The sequence below is a fragment of the Lagopus leucura genome, unplaced genomic scaffold (genome assembly GCF_019238085.1).
Source record: "Lagopus leucura isolate 7727_CA_CO unplaced genomic scaffold, USGS_WTPT01 Super-Scaffold_100002, whole genome shotgun sequence".
Lineage (NCBI taxonomy): Eukaryota > Metazoa > Chordata > Aves > Galliformes > Phasianidae > Lagopus > Lagopus leucura.
Window position 1 is genome coordinate 65,400,398 of NW_024962263.1, and position 21,801 is coordinate 65,422,198.

The 21,801-nt window shown below is 36.4% G+C and overlaps 1 protein-coding gene across 4 annotated transcripts in view; it reads left to right on the top strand.

Annotated features, from left to right (window-relative positions):
- Positions 1–21,801, top strand: part of ATP6V0D2 (ATPase H+ transporting V0 subunit d2) — a 40,638-nt gene that overhangs the window by 5,739 nt on the left and 13,098 nt on the right. For 2 of the 4 annotated variants that reach the window (XM_042869891.1, XM_042869893.1), the window contains exons 2-7: positions 760–931; positions 2,740–2,918; positions 5,094–5,173; positions 6,935–7,012; positions 10,375–10,551; positions 11,791–11,868. In XM_042869891.1, coding sequence (XP_042725825.1) covers positions 760–931; positions 2,740–2,918; positions 5,094–5,173; positions 6,935–7,012; positions 10,375–10,551; positions 11,791–11,868 — 764 coding nt within the window. Of the gene's footprint in view, positions 1–759; positions 932–2,739; positions 2,919–5,093; positions 5,174–6,934; positions 7,013–10,374; positions 10,552–11,790; positions 11,869–12,402; positions 13,135–14,641; positions 14,815–21,801 lie in introns of those variants that run through there. The other 2 variants (XM_042869892.1, XM_042869890.1) reach the window with 2 other exon arrangements.

Below are 21,801 nucleotides of genomic sequence, written 5' to 3' on the forward strand. Positions count from 1 at the left end.
TTTCTTTCTTTCTTTCTTTCTTTCTTTCTTTCTTTCTTTCTTTCTTTCTTTCTTTCTTTCTTTCTTTCTTTCTTTCTTTCTTTCTTTCTTTCTTTCTTTCTTTTTTTTTTCCCAGTTACCAGGGTTGAGAGCCCTGGCAGAATATGTCATGATAACCCAAGGTTTTGGAACAGTTTCTTAGGATCTATTAACAGCTACCATAGATCAGACAAAGCCAGAACAGAAAAGCTAAGAGAGTACAATTGTGCCCTTTCAAGCACTTTTCAGCAGAACTCATTTGGAGATGAGCCTAAGTCAGGAAAGATGTTTTCTCTCTTCTTCAGGCAGTTTGATGACATGAAATTTTAGTCTTACACAGGATTTCAATGATTCACAAGAAAACTGAAGATCTTAAGCCACAGGATGATTCCCAATGTTATTTAACAGTCCATAGGAGGACAAACCAAGACACATTATAATGATGCAATAGAGGCATCCTGAAAAAATCTTTAAAATCAAAACAATGAACAAAGCTAACTGGGAAGGAGCTAGAGAAAGCAGTAATTAACACTGTGCCTCGTGTAACTGTTAATTAAATTTACTAGTAAGATTTCCAAAAAGGTGTCAACTTTCTTGTGGCAACGAGTCTTACAAGTAGAAGGCAATAGCACTTGAAAAGACCCTTCATATGAAAATATAATCTTACAAATGAACATGTTAAAAGTTATTTGGTTCGTAACAATGTAGTGAGAGTTTATTCTTCCTTGAATCTAATTCCAGATCTGAAGTTACATCTACAGACGACAGACTATGGCAACTTCCTGGCTAATGAGTCTGGTCCTCTCACTATTTCCACCATTGATGATAAACTGAAAACGAAGCTGCTCACGGAATTTCATTACTTCAGAAACCATGCTTTTGAACCACTCACTACTTTTCTGAATTTTATCACGTAAGTAATGTTACCACATTGCTTAAATTATACATCCAAAGCAAAAACACAGCTTCAGGTTAAAACAATGTAAACACATCTTCCTGGAACTTGCATTAAATTGCAAAACAGTGAAATTACTTTGATACAGTAATATTTACATACTGTATTTGCTAATGCATGTTCTGAAAATAAGTATACTAATTTTAAAGGACAGAAAAGCAGCAGACTCTTTACTGTGTATGGGGTCTGGAGTAGTGGTTGAGATTGAGAAAAACTATTGTTATTTTCAAATGCCTTTTAATTCAGAAATTAACATTGCAAAATTTAAGTTTGTGAGGGTGATTAATGAAAGACTAACAATTTCCAGCACAGCAATTTAATTCCTAGGCATATGCTAAGTTCTAGAATTTGTTTAAAGGAGGAAAGAATACACCTTATACCTACCATACTTCTTATACCATTTGAACACTGAAATAACAACTTGCTGCATACAGCAAGGTTCTTAAATCCAAGTTTAAAAGCACAAGTGCTGTTTGAAGCCAAATGAAGAGAAAGTTCTGATCTCCCTGCAGTTATGAACAGACAAAACTTTTAAATAAATGACTTAACATTAAGGAAAGAATGGGGTTCTGCTTTATAACAGCGTAACAACAAGGATTAGTGAGATGTCACCAGGATATTTTACTTAACTGTTTACTCCCCTTGATCTTCTGACAAGATCACTAAAATGTTCAGCTTACTTTATCATAACACTAAAATAAACTATCATCACTCTTTTTTTTGTTGCTTATGTACAAATGTAACTAATCCTTTTCCAGCTATTATGCCAACAGGATACTAAAGACAGCCCTGGGACAGCTACGACCTCTGCCCATACAATATTTAGGTTTTGCTTCAGAGAAATGAAAGTGAAAATGACAGCTTTTTCCTCATATTGATTAACATGCATATGTACACATGTACATACACTCTGCCCACAGCAATTTGTGATGATGATGGAGACAGCAGTTCAAGATATGTAGCAAAACCATTGAACTCTGGTGAACTATGTATCACAGATCCTTGAGTTCCGCCACAGACTTTGTGTGGCATCATGTTAGTCTCTGTGTGTGTCTCTAGCTGTGTTCTGAACTAATAACGCAAGCTGAAGAGCAGTATCCTTGTTACAATTGTCCCAAGGGAATGGCTTTTGAATTTCCATTTCTGAGTTGCTGACAAAGCTCTTAACAGTCTCTGACAGTAACACTAGTAAGAAATTCATAGAAAACTTCTACTGAAAATTTTTAGCAATAAAGAAGAAAATTGTAATAACCTCTACACAGTTTCCTCTTTTTAAAGCTGGGAGAGAAGAAAGATTGGTCCAGCTACCTGGATTCTGCAGTTTTAGTGCCTAGATTCTTGTGCACTCTATCCAGATTCTCTCTATAACAAAATCCCAAAGTAGAGAAGCTGCTTAGATGGGTGGTTTATGTTTTGATACCATGTGTTGTCACTTATCGTATCAAATCTACATTTCACAGCTGCTATGCTTGTTATATTTATGTTTCTGTTTCCTTTTTTTTTTTAAAAAAAAAAAAAACCATCTTTTGCAAACCAATCACATGGTTTAAAATTAAAACTGGGTCAGACAGTTTGCTATTTAAAAACTTCAGATTTTGACAAATGAGATGGTGATAACAAGTGAAGGTACAAACCTGCAAATACTATGGTCATTTCTGTCTTCAGTGTCTTCACTAATTTTGAAAAATTTGGCTTTTATATTTTTTCAACACAAAATTCATTATGAAGCTAAGGTTCATTTATTTTATTTTTTCTTTCAAATACAGATACAGCTACATGATTGACAATGTAATTCTTCTAATAACTGGCACATTACACCAGCGACCCATAGCTGAACTTGTTCCCAAGTGTCATCCACTGGGAAGTTTTGAGCAAATGGAAGCAGTCAGCATTGCCTCAAACCCCACTGAGCTGTTCAATGCAATTTTGGTTGACACACCATTAGGTAGGAATACTAAATTATTTCTTACTTGCTTCTTGAAACTCCTAATTTTGTATTCTTAAGAACAGGTGAGATCAATTAATGCGTTTTCCATTGGATGAGCTGTGTTTTGGTAACAAGAAATGTATAATAAATAATTGGCTAATAAACAGGATCAAGTTCTTCGGGTGGGTGTGCAAGACATTTTCTGGCAACATTTATTAACAACTTCTATATCAACCTTGGGAAATAGACACAAAGAAAACATGCTACTCAAGAAGAGTAATGGATATACTTTATACGCAAGTACAGCTGCTGATTTACAGCATCTAGATTTTTATTTCAACACCTGCATCTATAATTAAAACACGTAAGATGAAATCTTGCCTATTCCTCACTAAGGAGCAAGGAACAGACAGCTACTAATAAATATTAGATGTTGTGTTAGAATCTAAAATCTCTCTCCTGAGGATTTGGGCATTATTAAAGCACAGAGACAATCCCATCCTGAAGAAGTAAATCTAAAGGTAGAGCAGAGCAATGGTTTGGAACATTGCATTCAGAAATTGGGCTGAAATTTTACTCAAAGTGCAGCAGCAGCTGCTGTTGGGAAGGATACAGATAAGATGGATCTGAATGGATTTGACCATACAAGAAAGAACTGCATACCCTTATCTTGAGTACTGTATGTGGTTTTGTGTCCTGTTGTCCAACCAGGTGTGGTGGGATGCTGGGTTGGCCTCAGGTAACAGCCTGACTCCCACCCAGCTGCTTGTTCTCTCACTACCTCCAATGGGATGGGGGAAGAAAATGAAAAATATTATTGTTGTACACAAAATAGATCAACTCTCTGAAAACTAATATATTGCCATTTATGTAGGTTTAACTCCTGATTTGAGCATTAGAAAGAAACAAAAAATATACAGACATTTAAACACTTATGAAAATCACCTTTCTTCCTCCTTTCCCACTCCCTAGCCCCAGACCTTTTCCTTTTCTCCAGATTAGTCCAGTCCCTCCAACAAGGCAGTGAAAGACATGGGCAGGGGATGATGGTCAATACATGGTGCTTTTTCTGTAGCTTCTTCTTTCTCACACATCTTTGACTCCCAGATGGGCTTTTCACGGGCTACAGCTGCTGTTAGGAGCGTCTGCTCCAGTGCACACTCTCCATAAGGGTCAGAGAATATCTGCTTCAGAGACATGGATGTGAGGCACCGGCACAGGCTGCCCAGAGAAGCTATAGATGCCTTGTCCCTGGAGGTGTTCAAGGCCAGGTTTGATGAGGCCCTGTGCAGCCTGATCTGTTGGATGGTAACTCTGCTGTGGCAGGAGATTGGAACTAGATGGATCATGTTTAAGGTCCCTTCCAACCTAAGCCATTCTGAGATTCTATGATTCTATGAAATAGGGCAAATCCTTCTCCTCTTCTGACTCTGGTGTTCACTGCAGTTTCTCACTCTTTGATCCCTTCTCCACACTCAGTCCAATATTTTTCTCCCCTTTCTTAAGTATGTTTTCACAATGAAAAAGGGAGACCTCAAAACTTGGCCAGACTCACATGCTCTCCCTGAGCACAGTCTTGTTGCCAGTGTCTGAAGCATTGGCATACCTTTGCCAGTTATGAATATACTATTTTTAAGAGGCCCAGCCACACAAATGAACTGCATCCCTGCCTGCCAGTTCAAAAGCTAGCTCATCACACAGTTCTAGCAGAGGACTTGGATCTGTGCATAGTCAAGGTCAAAGACTGCATTCCTTTCTAGTTGCATCCTGTTGCTCTTGTCTCTGACAAACATACTGAAGGAAGAGGTAAACTAGGAAAGAGGACTCACCTTAACAAATGCAGAATACCTGCAAGATTTAGGTTAAAAGTTATCTTTCACATCCCCACTAGAAAATCTCCCTAATGACAAAACCATCTACTTCAGAGAAGATTAGGGCTTTCATTAACATTTCCCATCTGATGATCTTGGGAGATGTGGACTCTGTCTGCTGCACTGATTCCCTTTGCAACAGATTGTCATTAGAGAGGAGGGAATAAGGGGATAAGGAGAAAATGAAGAGGATTTCTCTTCCTCTTTCTTATACAACAGAAATGTAATACTTTTGCTCACACACTGGTAAATGGCAATGGACAAGAGTTGCAAATTATCAGCACGTACATTTATACTGCAATGTAATAAACTCTTCTTTTAGCTGCTTTCTTTCAAGACTGCTTGTCTGAAAATGACCTGGATGAAATGAACGTTGAAATAATGCGCAACAAACTGTACAAGGCAAGTTCTTGCAACATAATAATAATAATCAGCATTTTAAAAGCATCTTACAAAAGGAGGTCAGTATCATTAACCCTGTTTTATGGATATGGAAATTGAAGCATGGCGAGATGAAGCAAGCTGCCTAAGGTCACCTGGCTAATGGCAAGTCTGGGAATCGATTCTAGCTCCTCTGATTTCTACTCCAGTGTTTGGAGAGATTTTGAAAGTTGGGTCTGCTTCAAAATTCTAATTTAATATCTCATTAATGAAAATGCTCTAGATGTCAGATGAATATCCGGATGCATTTGTTTATGCATTTATCCTCCAAATGCCACAGAACTGTTATCTCCTACCTGATCCTAGGCAGCCTTTTGGCTAGCATTTATGTTTATTTATAAACAGTAGATGTGATCTGAAAATGTGTAATCAATTTGAGTCTAGAGTGCATTTTTTTAAATTTTCATTCCTTTTTTAAATTATATTTAGACTTGTTACAGCATACTGCTGTAAGAATGTGCATCTAATTCGTGCCTTGTGATTTCAAGGTACTTTCCAAATATTAGCACACAGGTCAGTAATCTCATGCTTGTCTCTTTAAGGGCTATATATATTTCATTCTGTTAGTGGTTCCACCCAGCACATTCTCTCTGATTTCATTTTTGTCTTTCACAGTGGATGCCTCGGATTGCAGGAAGTGATCTTACAGTGATCTGATTGAAATTAAGCGGGGAAAGAAAAAATACTTTTGTTTTTCTTACGACTGATATTTCAGAATTCCCAATACAATGTTTCATTCTCAAATAGTCTGCTCCTTTAATTCATGACAAGATCAGTTATTAATAAATTAGGCACTTCTTCTGTTTGTTTATGTACAGATTTGATTCACGTTTACTGTGTGGATGACCATACATTCACACTTACTAAATCTAACTTTTTTTTTTTTCCTTTTCTAAGTATCAGGGGATCACTATGCAAACACTTTTAAATTATTAACATATCCTTTCTCCTCTGCTTCAGCTATCAATGCAATCAATTATATTTCAGCTATATTGTCAGGGAGCACTATACACAACCTAACACAAAATTCCAAGCAGCAGATCCCCCTGAGACGTCTCTACTTAAAAATCACTTAATTGCATCGATACTGACAGTTTCTCTGCATGAGATTGTGTGACAAACATACTTTGATGACAAACTGTTTCCTAAGACGGTATTTTGGAGGAAAGGGAGACAGAAGGAACAACTCTATGCGATACTTCAGGTCCTTCCTGCTCAGGTATACTGAAGTGGGTGCAAAGGACTGAATCCTTAATAGACCCGAGGGCTATACAGATTGGTATTACATAAGCTTTATACACTGTTCTGTTCTAATCCAGGGTTTTGAAGCGTAGAGCGGTAGGGATTAATTTGTGTATTCTCATAGTGCTGGCCCAACAGCCATGGCATATACCCAAATCCCTTCCTCCACAGTATAAATGCAGTTTCGTTCGGCCATCTGCTTATTATGCAGTAGAAATTCAATGGAGCTAAAGAACATTATTTAGAGAGCAAAGAAAGCGTAATGTTTGTCTGAAAACATCTTTTAAAAACATTTAAACATGTAGTAAGAATAAAATAATTTAATTTAAATATTAAATCCAGCAAATCAAGCACATACTCAAATTTAAATTAACAGGAAGAATTACGAAAGTTAACAGAAGAATTTAAAAATGAGATTTGCGACTACGTGGTCTAGGTCTTAAGTTGCATTTAAAATATTTCTCTGCTCCTGTTATGTAGTCTTATCTTGAGGCATTCTACAAGTTTTGCGAAAAACAAGGAGGTACTACAGCAGAAATAATGAAACCTATTCTTGAGGTAAGAATAAAATTAACTCTATGTGCATTGAAGTACTCCACAGTGCTTTCATAATTAATTCACTTTGCTTTTCTTGCTCCTTTTTTCTCCATCTGCAAAGCTATTTGTCAAATGTTGGAATAATAACTGTTTTGCTATGATATATCCTAGATGTACTCTTTATTCTAAAATGACTTTCACATCTTGACTAGAGAAACTAGTCCAGGGAGGAGGGAGCCTCAGTTGTTATTCTTCTACAACAGAGAGCAGAACAAATTCATTTCACCAGCCCCGAGTATTGCCCTGTACCATTTTTCTGTATAATGTAGAAATACTAAAACTAAAGGAGCACTTACATTTCCTAGCTCAAAACTGAACACGGTGTACCTACATTCCAGCATTAATGTATATTTATTAGTTAATTATCTTTACATTTAATGGTGCCATCATTTTTGTTTATTCTTTCATGAAAATTAATGGTTGAAGTTAGAGTTGAGTGACCTTTGGATCTACTGTCATGCAGAAAATTCCAGGATTTATTTTTAACTCAATTCAGAAAAGTTTAATTTTTTCCTTGACATACAGCATTCCCAACCTCCTATTCCCCAAAGCATACCTGCAGCATAGGAAATGCTATTGTCTTATCTTGTTATTGTAGAAAAAAAAAAGATGAATAAATTCCTAACATGAAGTTCTCAGCATTCAGCTTAATTTTTCCCCCATGGTTTATCATAACTGTTTGCAATGTTTCAGATTGGCAGAACACTACCACAAGCAGCCCAGAGAGTTTGTGAAGTGTCCACTGGAGACATTAAGAACCTGCCTAGACACTTTCCTGGCTGATCTACTGTAGGGAACCTGCTTTAGCAGGGAGGTTACACTAGATGATCTCCAGAGGTCCCTTCTAATCCCTAAAATTCTGTGATTCTGTGATTCCTGTACAGGAGTTCTATATTTCTGGATCAGCAAAACTTATACTCTGGAAAGTGACTGAACAAAATTCATTGAGATCTTACAATTTCACACAAAAATTTTGCATGATGGGAAAAAGATAATCTGGGAGCTCATTTCTGAAGGAAAAATGAGTCTAAATTATTTCTTAAGAAATAATGTGCTGATGTGAGAATGCAATCTCATATTTTATTTAACCATTCATAATGTTTTTGGATATGTTCTAAAGAAAATATCCTTAATTAAGTTAAACTGATCAGAAATTAAATGTTGCAACTATTCCTTTTCTGAAAAATAAAAATTAAGAGAGTGGTTGGCAGAGTTAAAGACACATCCCAGTGTATTCACATTTTACACTGAATTCATTTTTAGCTAGACATTCACGTTGAGGTAAGATTATTGATGGAAAACAGGTTAAGCATATTGTTAAACTCTCCATATACCAGTGGTAACAGTTTAGTCTGCGATAAGCTTCTCTCAAATTCCTATGTAATATCAATCAGCCAGCAGGATAAAATTTCTCTAGATTTCCTTTTTATCACATTTTAGTAATCTCAAGGCAAGCTGTTCAGTTTAGAAAAAGTCAAAGTTTAATTACTCAAGATAATACATGTTATTATTCTGACCCTGTGAAAATGAGGTAGCTGTATTTAATTCCTCAGCTTCTTGACCATCAGTCATGGTACTAACCATTCACACTAAAACACCGGTGATCTCTTTTCTTTGGGCAACATGCACTGCTTGTTTAGCCCTGCATCTCACAATAAACTGTGGGACTGCACTGTAGCTAGTGTTAGGCATGTTGGAAAGACACCACACATTCTCGGATAGCAGACATACACTCTCAGTTCTCCATAGGGAAATGAAGCAATTTGCAAATGGTCATCCTGTAACCCTATCTTTACTTGCAGCAATGAAACAAAAGTCTAAAGTCACTAAAGTCACTGAATAACTGCCTCATGGCATTATTCACTATGAAGAATTTCATGTGCCAATAATTAGCTAAATTGAAAGGTCTAGATTGATCCTGCAAATTTCCTCAAGTTGGAAACCACCAGGACTATGACCCAAGCCCAGTAGCATTATTTGTAGTTGCACAGGAGAATGTTTTCCAACAAAACATTACAAATCTAACAGCTAAATTCTATGTGGCTTTGATAGGTTAAAAAAGAAAAGCATTCATCCTTCCACAAAACAGCTTGAGTAGGGCTGATATTCCTGTTCATATTAATAAGGAAAGTCAAATTTGGCCCAGTTATTCATTAGCTAGAAAACTTTTCAAGCACACTTCTTTTCTTCTCGTTATTTCTGTACTGTTTATTCATTTTCCTTATTCTGAAGTCAGTGCCAGAGGGCAGTTGGATCCCTGTTACAATATGTTCCAGTACACAGGAGTAGGAACTAGGAATAAGTGCTTAACTGCTAAATTTTTAGAACAGTGTTGCAATGGCATGTGTCAGTTGTATTCAACAGAAAAGTGTACTTTTCTGCTCAAAAGAGTTCAAAAGTTCACAGCTTAAGAAATGTTGCAAGCTGCCTAAAATCTCCGAATGCTTATTTTCACTCAGAAGTGTATCATGTGTAATCAATGTTCTTAGAAGATATAGAAAAAAAAAGAAAATCATAGCCTGTTTAGATCTCGACAGAAGAACAGATTTTAATCAGACAGAATTGAGAAAGATAAATTTAATTTCCCATATTTTTAATTCATATTGTATGAATTAAAGTTATGGCAGGTCATATTTTGGTTATACAAAAGAAGAACCCAAGACCTAAGCATTAGAATGACTTTCAGTGTGCTGCAGGGAAAATACAGATACTAGAGAACTATAGATTAGATACTTCTAACCCCGATAGAAGGAATATAGCTCTTGTTTCTCTGCATTAAAGATTAACTGTTACTTGAAACACTTGAAAACTTTAACTTACCAAGTAAACAGCCCCCTTCACTGAATTAAATTATTGTTTTAAATATGTGCATCCAGAAATTCCAGAAATTCCCAGAATTTCCATTCAACTATTACTCTCAACAGCACTCTGAGTTATTCCAGAACAGCGCAGTTGATTATTGATCCTTATGTGCAATATTATTATTTCTAAGAATATTATTTCAAAATTCCAAAGGATCTGTAGGGAGATTTTTCATTGCCAGCATCTTGTCATGTAAGTAGGGGAAGGAGGAAATAGCAGTGTTGATATTTTCAGAACAAAATTCACAGAATAAAAGCTGTGTTTGCAAAACACTGTTTGATTTTCTAGTTAAAATTTAACAACTATTTGCAAGCTAGAATTTCCAATTTGTAAAATAAGATGTTTCTAATAAACAATTTTCTTTCTTAAGTTTCCATAGTTTTGCTCACTAGAAAAAATACCCTCCTTTATTTTGCAATGGCATCTCTAGCAACACATTATTCTTTGTTTTACACGTTAAGTTTGAAGCAGATAGACGTGCCTTTATCATCACTATTAATTCATTTGGCACTGAGCTGAGTAAAGAAGACAGAGAGAAGCTATATCCAACCTGTGGAAAACTCTATCCAGAAGGCTTACATCTGTTGGCCAATGCAGATGACTACGAGCAAGTGAAGTGTGTTGCAGATTACTACGCAGTAAGTAATCTAATTTTCTGAAACAAAGAACGAATATACAAAAACTTAACATCTTTTCACATCAACAAAATTGTAATGAAAGTTCACATAGGCATTTGATATGATTACACAGGGTAAGTTGCTATCCTAGTGCAATACAAAGTTCTTCTTACCGCGTTAAATGCTATCATATCATATCCTAATAAACAAAGCTGTTCTTGATTCTTAACTCTCCTCAAACAGAGGAGAGTTCACTTCAGAGTTGCTGCCCCCAAGATATTGGAGCAAAAGCTTAAGTCGTTTTAAAATAAGTAGATCAAACAATTCTTGTCAGTCGTGACTGCAACCTGATTTATTGCTAGGGTACTGTAAAAATAAAATGTGTTTCTAAAATCTCTAAATTGCTGATTGAATCAAATTAGATGGAGTTATTTAATATTGATTAAGCTAGGGCTGTTATTAAAGACGACCCAATATGAAGTGCTTTATGAATTAAGTGTGGTGCTCTGATTAAGTTACCTCAAGGTAGGCACACAAAACAAAATTATGTTCAATCTACAGCTTTTTCTATATCTGTTCCTGTGCATGATCATAGTGTGTGTTAGAAATGTGTCACCATGTCTCTGTGATAAAAAGCATCTATTCATGTGATGGTGAGATATTTAGCTGAATTTGGGAAACCTTGACATAGATCTATGTTGCACTGTTACTTTATAGGAAAAACAAAACAAACACGGGGAGAAGAAAATCACACAGAAAGGTAACACATCTGAAGCAAAGTCAAACATATCCATGCAGAATATTACAGCATTACATGTCAAATTGGTGGATTTTGGTACAACATTAATGAAGATGAGTTAAATCCATCTGACTACTGGAAATAAAATGATCAGCTGTGGGAGGATCAGAGTTCAGGGTTTGGCTCCATTTACAAATCTGGCTTGGATGGTTACTATTTGTACAAGAAGTTTAGTGCTCTCTATCCAAAGGACTGAAAGGTCATGTGTCATTCTGCAAACAGTCTCTTTTAGTACCTTGAAGAAATTACCTTAAGTAATAGTAAATGACAGCAAGAAAAGCAAGACACCCTGTTTTGATTTTGGTGACTATATAATTTTAAGTTTTGATTTATAGAAAATTTCAATCTATACCCAAGTTCTATAAAGAAAGATAACTTAATGTAGTTTAATTAATAAATCAATGAATTGCACAGAATACAAAAGTATCTTGTTTCCATTGGGCGGATGTTTATGTTTCTAGGAATACAAGGCTGTGTTTGAAGGTGTAGGGAATGACAGTGGAGAAAAGACACTTGAAGATGCATTTTTTGAACATGAGGTAAGAGGTTCTAATCATATTGTATTAAAGTGTAAGTTACCCCCGTGGAATAACATTTAAAGCAATAATGACGTACTATGCTTTTGATTCTACCTTACTGCATCATTCTGCTTTGTATTCAAAAACACAGAATTGCTATGGCTGTCAACTTTCCAATGAAATAAAATAGAAGAATTTAACTTTTTAAATATAATAAATCCCAGGACATTCTTTTGAAGAATAGTTATAGAACTGTCAGTTCTGATAGCCTATCCAAAGCCCATCTCATATGAACCTCTTAATGAAATGTCCTTTAAATAGTCTATTGAATAAGTTAATTCATCATAGCCTTTTATTTACCTGTAATGCTGCTGTATTCTGTTACCAAAACTAATCCAGAGATGATGTGTCAATTATTTTTCTACTTAGGAGTTTCCTAAGTACAGTTGTGATTGCAAAGTTACACAGAAATTTTGATGATGAAAACTACCATCTAAAAATCACACTTGCCTTCTTTAATATTTTATCGTAATGCTTATTTAATCTTTTCCACAGACAAAGCTGAATGTGCTTGCATTCAACAATCAGTTTCATTTTGGAGTATTTTACGCCTATATAAAGTTAAAGGAGCAAGAATGCAGAAATATTGTATGGATTGCTGAATGCATTTCTCAAAGACACAGAACCAAAATTAATAACTACATTCCAATTTTCTAAATCTGAGAATTTATAATGCTGCAGTGCCTGAAAAGAAGTACTTGTTCAAATAAAAGAAGAAAAATCATATTTTAAAATTTAACTATTATGATTTTAACCATAATGCTAATCTTCCTTCTACATAATAACATGACAAAAAAGTAATATAATTAGAGATGTAAGTGTGAGGAAATGTTAATGGGCTCTTTCATAGTTTTTGTTGATAGGTTTGTTCCCCACTGTGACCATTTTAATTTAACAAATCAATAAAAACTCTCTGCAAGGTCTTGTATGCATGCTCTTTCTCTGCTGTGGAAGTAATTCTTATGTCAAAGAAGTTTGTAAAGCTTAACTTTGGCTTAACTTTAAACAAAGTTTTCAAAAGACAGAACACTATTTCTACCTCACACATATGGTCTTCTTCATGGCATACAAGATTCCATGAAGAATGTACCACACCAACGGGATAAACTTTAGGGCTACTCTGAGATTCCCCCCAAAGAATCTCAAGAGCAAACTTCCTGAACCTTTGTAACTGTGACCTGTTGCTGAAGTTAAATCTAAATAAACAATTGGGATGCCACAAGCATATCTTCATTTTCTCCTTTATGGATCACATGAGGTGCACTGTGTCAAGCATTGGGTGTCTGATCTACTTCATAACAACTCAGTTACCTCCTCCCACCACACCTAAGACACTGTCTTTGTGTGAGCACCAGGGCAGATTATGAAACATGAATGAAAATATCAGCCAAGACTGTATCGGTTTTACATCAGGCACAAACAACATCAGCTCTGAGCTATTTGAGGAACTGGCTAAGATCAGTATCTAAAAATAGAGAGAACACTTGAAGCCTGATTGTTGAAGGGCAAGATTAATTCTGCAGAAGAAAAATTAAGGAATTTGAAAGCCACATCAACATTCTGCCTTCATATTCATACTTCATACTCATTCAAGAAGTTCACCCTCTTGTCTTTGAAACAGCCCTCACCTCAATTATCTGCATGACTCTTTAGCTTCGGGCTACACAACAGCACATCTCAGTCTTCAACTGAGAATGTAATATGATGCAGAAATGAAGTCCATTTCTTGCTGAGTAAACAGAAATATAAATATAGATGATGTCAACGCCTCAGAATTATGGCATTCAGGCATTGCGGATTTGAGAACAGGGAAGTATCTCTCCCTCTTATAAACATACACATGCACACACATTTAAAAAATAGAAAAAGATCACCTTTTTAATAGTTGAAGCTACACTTCTTAAACTGTAATTGTAACCATAGGTTACAGCCCAGGACATCCCATACTGATTTAATGGAGAACTAGGAAAGTTTTTATTGCTCTATCACAAAGCACGGAGAATCTTACACTATTACTTTAAAAACTATTTTCAGAGAAAGTTTCCTTTAGTTCATCAAGAATTTGGAAGAATTGATTAGAAAGAAATAATACAAATCTTATTTCTGTATGTAGGCTTCTTTATTTAGTAAACATAGTAATACAGAAGGAAAAAAAAAAAGTAAAAAAAAAGCTGATTTGTGTGATTCTCTTGCACTGCTTCTACTACCTTGCATTTCTTAATATGTTATTTCCCACTCCAATTTTTGACCAACACTTTCTAGTCCCCATCTACAATGCAAACTACTACAATAAAGACAGCAAGGGAGCTACATTGTCTAAAATGTTCATTTTTCCATATGGCTTACTAATTGCATTTAAAAATGGTTATGAGCAGGACATAACAATCAACAGATCCAGGATTCAGAAACCAAATTCATGCACTTCAGCACAGTTGTAAGAATACTTTTCCTGTGCTGATAATTCAAACCTCCTTACTTGAACAGAACAAATCATCTGGCTTTCTGCCAAGAATTTTATGAAGTGATTTGAAGGGGAAAGAATCTGTTCTCCACCCTAAGTCATTCTGTGCCAGGGAAGATATGCAGCTGCTATTGCTACGGTCTGTGTATACTGTCAGCTCAGAAAGAAAGAAGGAGTTGCAGCTTACACAATTATGTTGATGACAGTAGTTCTTCAAACTATGGAAAGGACAGCATCAGCATTGACTGGATCTTTTTCATACCAACTTTCTAGGTACTTGCTAAGGACAGATGTACTAGGCAACAGTTACATTTCATTTAAGAAGAAGCAACAGAATCAACAGACTAAAACGGGAACTGGGATGTCAAACATACAAGTCCTAATAAATTCAGGTTTTTCTGCAGAGAGTACAATTTAAATTACTCTTTCTAACAAATCAGTCTCCGTACTAGTATATATAAATATATTACCTACAAAAATATATATGATCATAGATAATCTCTGACAATACCTGTAGGGGAAGTCTACATCACAGAATCACTATTGCAAGCATCATTAACTTACTAATGATCTCTCAATTTGTTGAATAGCAGAACATGAGGCAATGAGCTATCTTTCTTGTTCTTCCATGCAATTCTCAACAGGATGTTGCGTTCACGCTCTGAAATGGCTAAGCCATTCCAGGCAAGTTTGTTCAATAAGATTATCATGACTATACTCCTCTGCCTAGATTTTCAGTGGCAGATGAAAAACAGAACCAGGATCAATCTTCTGCTCAGCTCTGATCTTTATGAATCTTTCATTCTCATCGTCTGCTGTAGCTCAGGCTTGAAGTCTTGCCATCTGCTCACAAACAGATGTGAGCAATATTGTACATGGATAGGACTGCAGTGTTTGAAGCACTTCCCCTGAACAATCCTGCTTTTCTGCAGAGTCCATGTGTCCATGCTAGAAACAGAAGGTTTATAGGATAAATGATATCAGAATATGGTCTTAAGACTCGATCTGGACCAATAGTCAGTTGATAACTGTAGAGACTCTTATTCTATTTCGATCAGTTCCAGCATAACTTTAAAAATAATCCAATACCTTATTTGTCCTATGTACATTTATGTATATTAAAGCTAATATTGTGCAACTTCATTTTCTTTCATACTTGACAATGTGATGCATTCCGTTTTTAATAAGTATGCCTAAGTTACACAGTATATTTAACTTTTCAACTATTCTACTTACGACCAAAACAGCAGATCCAAAGTACATGAACAGAAGGATAGCTGGCCATCAATTATACTTGCATCAGAACTATAAAGCTGCTAACATGAAAATTAATATAAAGGTTTACACAAGCGATAAGACAAAGTCCAGCAACGTGCTGGACAACTGGTGGATGTATGGTGCAATAAAAATCTCAGGAAAAAAATAGCAGTAGCACATATAAGGCACTCAACAGTTTATATGACATAGAAACTGATCTCAAACACAGAAACTTATTAAATATATTGAGATATCTTCTGACTGACAAAAAGAAAAACAAGTCAAAAGACAAGACAAATCTCCCAAAGATTCCAGATAAAAGTTTTCGTATTGAGGACACACACAGAGAAACATTTGACTATCTGTCAGTGTTAATGCAAACATCTCAGACACCGAACTTATTCACTGACAATCCCATTTTTGTGTGCCAGCCAGGAAATAAACGTCCTTTCCTCCCATTAGCTTTGGGCTTCTGCAGGCATACAAAGAATAAAAAAGAAAAAAAGTGAATTTATCTGTCATTTTGCAACAGATAACTGCAATTAATTTGTCACAAGACTATTGACATGTGCCATTTTTATAGTGTAAATTATCCGCTAAAATGAAACTTTAAAGTTTTGAGCCTTTTGGAAGAGAAAGGCCTGAGACAAAAATCTTGACAAGAATTTTCAAGTACAGTCTTGTGAAAAAGTAATTATCCCAAAATATCTGTTCAATATTGTTTTTATACCCAAGTGTGGCTCTCACCCTGGGGATGGTCGAATCTGTTGTCACCAGAATCTGCTGTCACTACCAATCTTCCTGAGATCTTGCTTTGCTTTATCTTAACACTGATGTCCAGCAGTGGCACAGTGCAGTCAAGAAATATACCATACAAAGCAACATGAGTTTTCTATGTGTTCTAACTTGTTACTTCTAACGTGTGTATCAGCAACTCAGACTGAGCTTGAAAAGCAGCAGGAAGCAATGGAAGTCCTTGGATAAAATTATGGCTATACTTTCTTGTTTTACAAATTACGAAACTTAAATGTTCTCATCTTGTTAGGATTATTTTAAAAGTATGTGCTACAATTTTTATTCATTTTGTGCAATGTTGTTCTCTGAAACATCTGTATGTGTATGTACACTTACGCACACAAATGCACATCAACATTTTCTGTTGAGACTCACACCAACTAGAAAGTGTGGGAGCCAAGACTCGGTCAATCACTGTAAAGGAAATTTAAAAATGTTGCAATGGAATGCGTTCAAAAGATTTTTAATAAAATTCATCAAAATCAAACAAAGCAAAGTTTATGCATTTCAAACTAAATTTATTAAATCACCACTTCTTTGGGACTGCATTCTCTTAATACTTTAGAGCACAAAAGGCAAAAGAGAGCACTCAAATAGTTACAGGCCAGATCTAAACTCATGAAAATTGTTTATGCCTATAGCAATATAGCCATAGAATTCAGTTGAGTCCTACATGAGCAGTGCTTACAACCTCAAAATGCATTAACAAAAAACAAAAAACGAAAAATAACCAACAACAAAACCAAACTAAAAAAAAAAAAAACAAAAAAACAAACACAAAACCAAAACAACAAACAAACCAAAAGCCAAGCAAGCTTGAGGATGGCAGAGTCTGGGGACAAAAGCTGTCTTTTCTCTGGGTGAAGCAGACAAGGAAGCCACACAAACTCTGCCCTAGGTAAAAAATTATGAAAACTCAGTTAAAATTATTCTCTTAAAAAGCTTCCCTCCAGTCAAGCAGATTGTAATGGAGTTTTGAAAAAAATGCCTCATTTAATATGCACATATCTTGTACATAGAATTGAATCATTTAGCTTTTACAAAACTAAAGGGTATTTATCCTTTATCTGCTTCATGGAATACCAATACTGTTACAAACATGTAGAAACCAATGGAGCCAAAACAAAACAGATTAAGCTTATTTATAGCAAACATTATGACTTTTATAGATGTATGAAAACCTTTAACAGACTCAAAATTACCCTAAATAGTATGTTATACTATTTTCTTGCTTAAAAATTCAATAAATTATTTTTAGAAGTACAATAAAAGTACAATGAAAGCTGATGTAATTCATAGTCCACCAATGGAAAAAAAAAAGGCAATATTCCCAATGTCAGTATTCAGCGGGAGCAGAGTTAGAACCTCTGGAGTGAGCATGTTGCTGTGTATCTGTGAGCTGTTCATGGAAAAAATACATATATGAAAAAAACCTGCATCTGTTCTTAGAACTGCCCACAGTGTCCAACTGCAACAGCCAGGATGCAAGGAAGAACTGCCATGAGAAGTACTTAACCAGCAGGTTGCAAAGTACTGATCGACAATGATAACATTTTCTTAGAAACCTGACATGTAAGTTTATTGATGGCAGATAATACCAACTTCTTTGAGCACATTTCAATAACACTCCAGGTTGGCAGAAGCTTAGAAGTTCTGCCATCACTATTATCACAGACTTCACTCTGATCTTCATGATCTACTTTAAGAGCTCTTTAAGGTATCACAAGTTGGAGTGTCTGACTAATAAAAAAGATCTATTCAAATTATTATATTGGGAGGCAAACACATGAAGCCTCCTCATTTTGATTAACATAAGCGCATGGAAACCAAACAGTGGATGCTATTGCAGTAAAGTATGCTAGTAAATGCAACTGCATAAAGTCATGTCATAGCTTACTTATCAAAGCTTCATTTATAGAATCATAGAGTCACCAAGATCAGAAAAGACCTCTAAGATCATCTAGTCCAACTGTCCACCTACTACCAATTTTGCTCACTATGTCCCTCAGTACAACATATAATCATTTCTTGAACATCACTAGCGATGGAGACCTCACCACTTTCCTGAGCAGTCTGTTTCAATATCTCACTCCTCCTCCTGAGAAGAAATTTTTCCTAACAGCCAACCTGAACACCCCCGATGCAACTTTGAGACCATTCCCTCTTGTCCTACAATTAGATACCCAGGAGAAGAGGCCAGCTCCCACCTCATAGCAGCCTCCTTTCAGGCTGTTGTCAAGAGTGATAAGGTCTCCCCTGAGGCTCCTTTTCTCCTTTCCCAGTTCCCTCAGCCATTCCTCAAAAGATCTTCATTGCCCTTCTCTGGATGTGCTCCAGGGCCTCAATCTCTTTCTGGTAGTGAGGAGCCCAAAACTGAATGCAGCACTTGAGGCGTGTCTCTCTAACCAGCTGCATCAGAAGGTTATATTCCACACATTCTAGAAGCCTCCTATACTGTTTCTTCTATGCTGTATTGTATTTTCACCATATATAGAGAAAGCCGAAATCCTCCATGAGAACAAGGGCTGGTGATTGCACAACTTCTACCAGCTGCTCATAGAATGCCTTGTCCATCTCTTCATCATGGTTAAGTGGTCTACGACAGATCCCCAGGATATCATCCCTGTCAGCCTTTCTCTGATCCTTATCCAAAGAGACTCAACCTTATTATTACAAGCCCTGAGCTCAACACTAAAACACTCTCTAGCACAGACAGACATGCCACCACCCCTCCTTCCTTGCTTACCCCGTCTGAAAAGCTTATTGCCATCCACTGCAGCACTTCAGTCATGAGAGTGATCCCACCCTATTTAAGTAAGCTTGTCTGGTGCATGATGGCTTCCACTGCTCTTGTGTGTTGCCTATTCTGCATGTATTGGTGTAGATACACTTCAGCGGAGATATTCGTTTCTCCCCTGACCCCAAAATTGTTCCCTCAGGCTCATCTCTAGATGGCCTGGCTTTATCCCATTCCCATTCGCACCTAGTTTAGGGCCCTCTCAAAAAGCCCTGCCAGTTCCTGGGCTAGGATTTTTTTTCCTCTTTGAGACACGTGAGATACAACTGCAGACATCAGACCAGGCACTGAGTAAATTTTTATCATTCTTACACAGAATCTATCATTTCAGTGTGTGAACTTTAACACTGCTTCTTAAAAAGAGCAACTTCCACAACTTCCACTCTGAAACAGTGGTTATCAGCCTAAAAGTATTCATGTCAGTGTAGATTTTTCCTTCCATTGTTTTTAGATCACTCTGTGCTATAGAATCACAGCAGGTAAGAAGCAGTTACAGTTACAGTTAATTTAAATCTCTCTGAACCTTTTTCTTACCAAGAACAAGGCAGTTTTGTATTTAAACAAATTCTTGCCAAAAGTATTAAGACATTGATCAAAATGCCTGCCTTTCCACTCAGACCTATCAATCTAATCACATGTGCTCTAAATATTCTTTTATCTAAGTGTCTCTCAGCAAATCAAATGTCTTATAGCAAAAGTCTTCAAAAGGTGTGGGCCATATCTTGAACAAACATTCCATCTAGCTGCTCAGTCTTGTCCTTAAGCTTTGGGTTCCTTGGAAATAACTCTGGAAACAGTTAAGTTACTGAAACATTACAGCTATTTACTCAACAGCTCAGAGTAGCGTGAACTCTACAACCCTGAACTGGATTCGAGACCTAGCAGGAAAACATGATAATAAACAGGAAATAAAAAAACTAGACAGTTTTTTCTCATGTGAATTAAGTGTGAAGCAAGCTGCTGTACTCCATATCCAGTTGAACAATTTTACGAATGTCACATACATTTTCAGACTTGGGATATTTAAACTTCTGTTTTATAAGAACAGTACAAAGCCAACTGCAGGTGTTGTGTAAGTGTAAGGTAAGTGTAGTTTACTAGTGGCCATTATGGACTGAAATTGAGTAGACCACATACTACTTTGAAGAAGAAACAAACAAATAATAGGCACTATCTTACTCAAGCAACTGCATTGAGGATTAATATCAGAATCCTCTTTGTAGCCATCCTGGACTTCCAGTTCCAAAGGAAAATAGGAATATCCATATTGTTCTTAAATACCACCCAATGAATGGTATCAGACACAACTTACCCCTGCAGGAGACAAAACAAAACAGCTCACTAGGCAAATTAAGCTCATCTGATGTTTCTATTGTTGCTTGGAAGCAGGACAATTCTTGAATTCCCATATTATGAAAAATAACAAATTTTGCAAATGCCAGCTCAGAGTAATAGAACACCATTTTACTACTTTTCTGCGCAAAATAAACAGATGCAGTCTTATAACACAACAGTTTTAAGTAAGATTTCCAGTGCTGGAGAAGTTACTGCAGTTATTTGTAACCATAGCTACACACACTGGGAAAGTGGGAGAAGGATTTTAAAGCAGAGACAATAACCAAACCATGTAACAGTTTGGGGGGTTGGAAGGGACCAACTGTCTGTCTTCATCTGTCTCCAACCCCTCTGCTGTGAGCAAGGATGCGTTCCACTAGATTGAGTTGTGCAAAGCCACGCAGGCATAGTCAGAACCACTGCTGCCATACTAGTGGTTAGGTTCAGTTTTAGCAAGATGTTGCTTTCGTTTACATGTTGAGCTGGACAATATGTGGAATGTACCATTTCAGATGCCGATAGACCAAGCTCTCTGCTTTTCTAGCAGATTTAAAGTATTACAATTTTTTTTAATTCTAGGCTTTGTTTTCTTTGAAAATAAAAACAAGAGCACAGCTGCCTATCAGTAATGAGCCTCTGAAATGCTACAGACAAAACATACTTACAAAACATTATTCACCTGCATTACAATGAAGTGATAACAAAATATAGGAGCTCTTACAAGGAGTGTTCTGCTCCTTGATTTTACTTACAGTATGTAGATACATTTTAATTTGAACTTCAATATCTGTAGCTCTTAATCAAGATAGTGAGGCCCCTCGCCCACTATCAGAATACTCAATCAATCAATGGACTAAATACTGGAAGACTGCCAGGAACACGGCCACCTCACTGGATGTGGTAACATTAAGATGTTTTTTCCTCCCATGCACTGTCTGGACTGCTCAAGCGACTCAAAATGGATCTTGTACACTAAGTAAAGAGACAGATATTGCTGATCAAAAGCAAATGCTAAGTGTAGCACACATCTACATTTTGCAGAAGCAAAAGTGGGAAATTCAGTGCTGGAAAAGGTATCTATAGCTAATCAGAATCTAGAGGCTTCTCCAAGGTATAGATGCCAACAACTGCATTAACTTATCAATTAAAGTCCTCCACAGGGAGAAGACCTTGGTCTTGGTCTCTGCTGCCAGAACCCTTCTTTGTATTCAACAGTAAAACAGCTGAAATAGTTTTGGCTGGCTGCTGA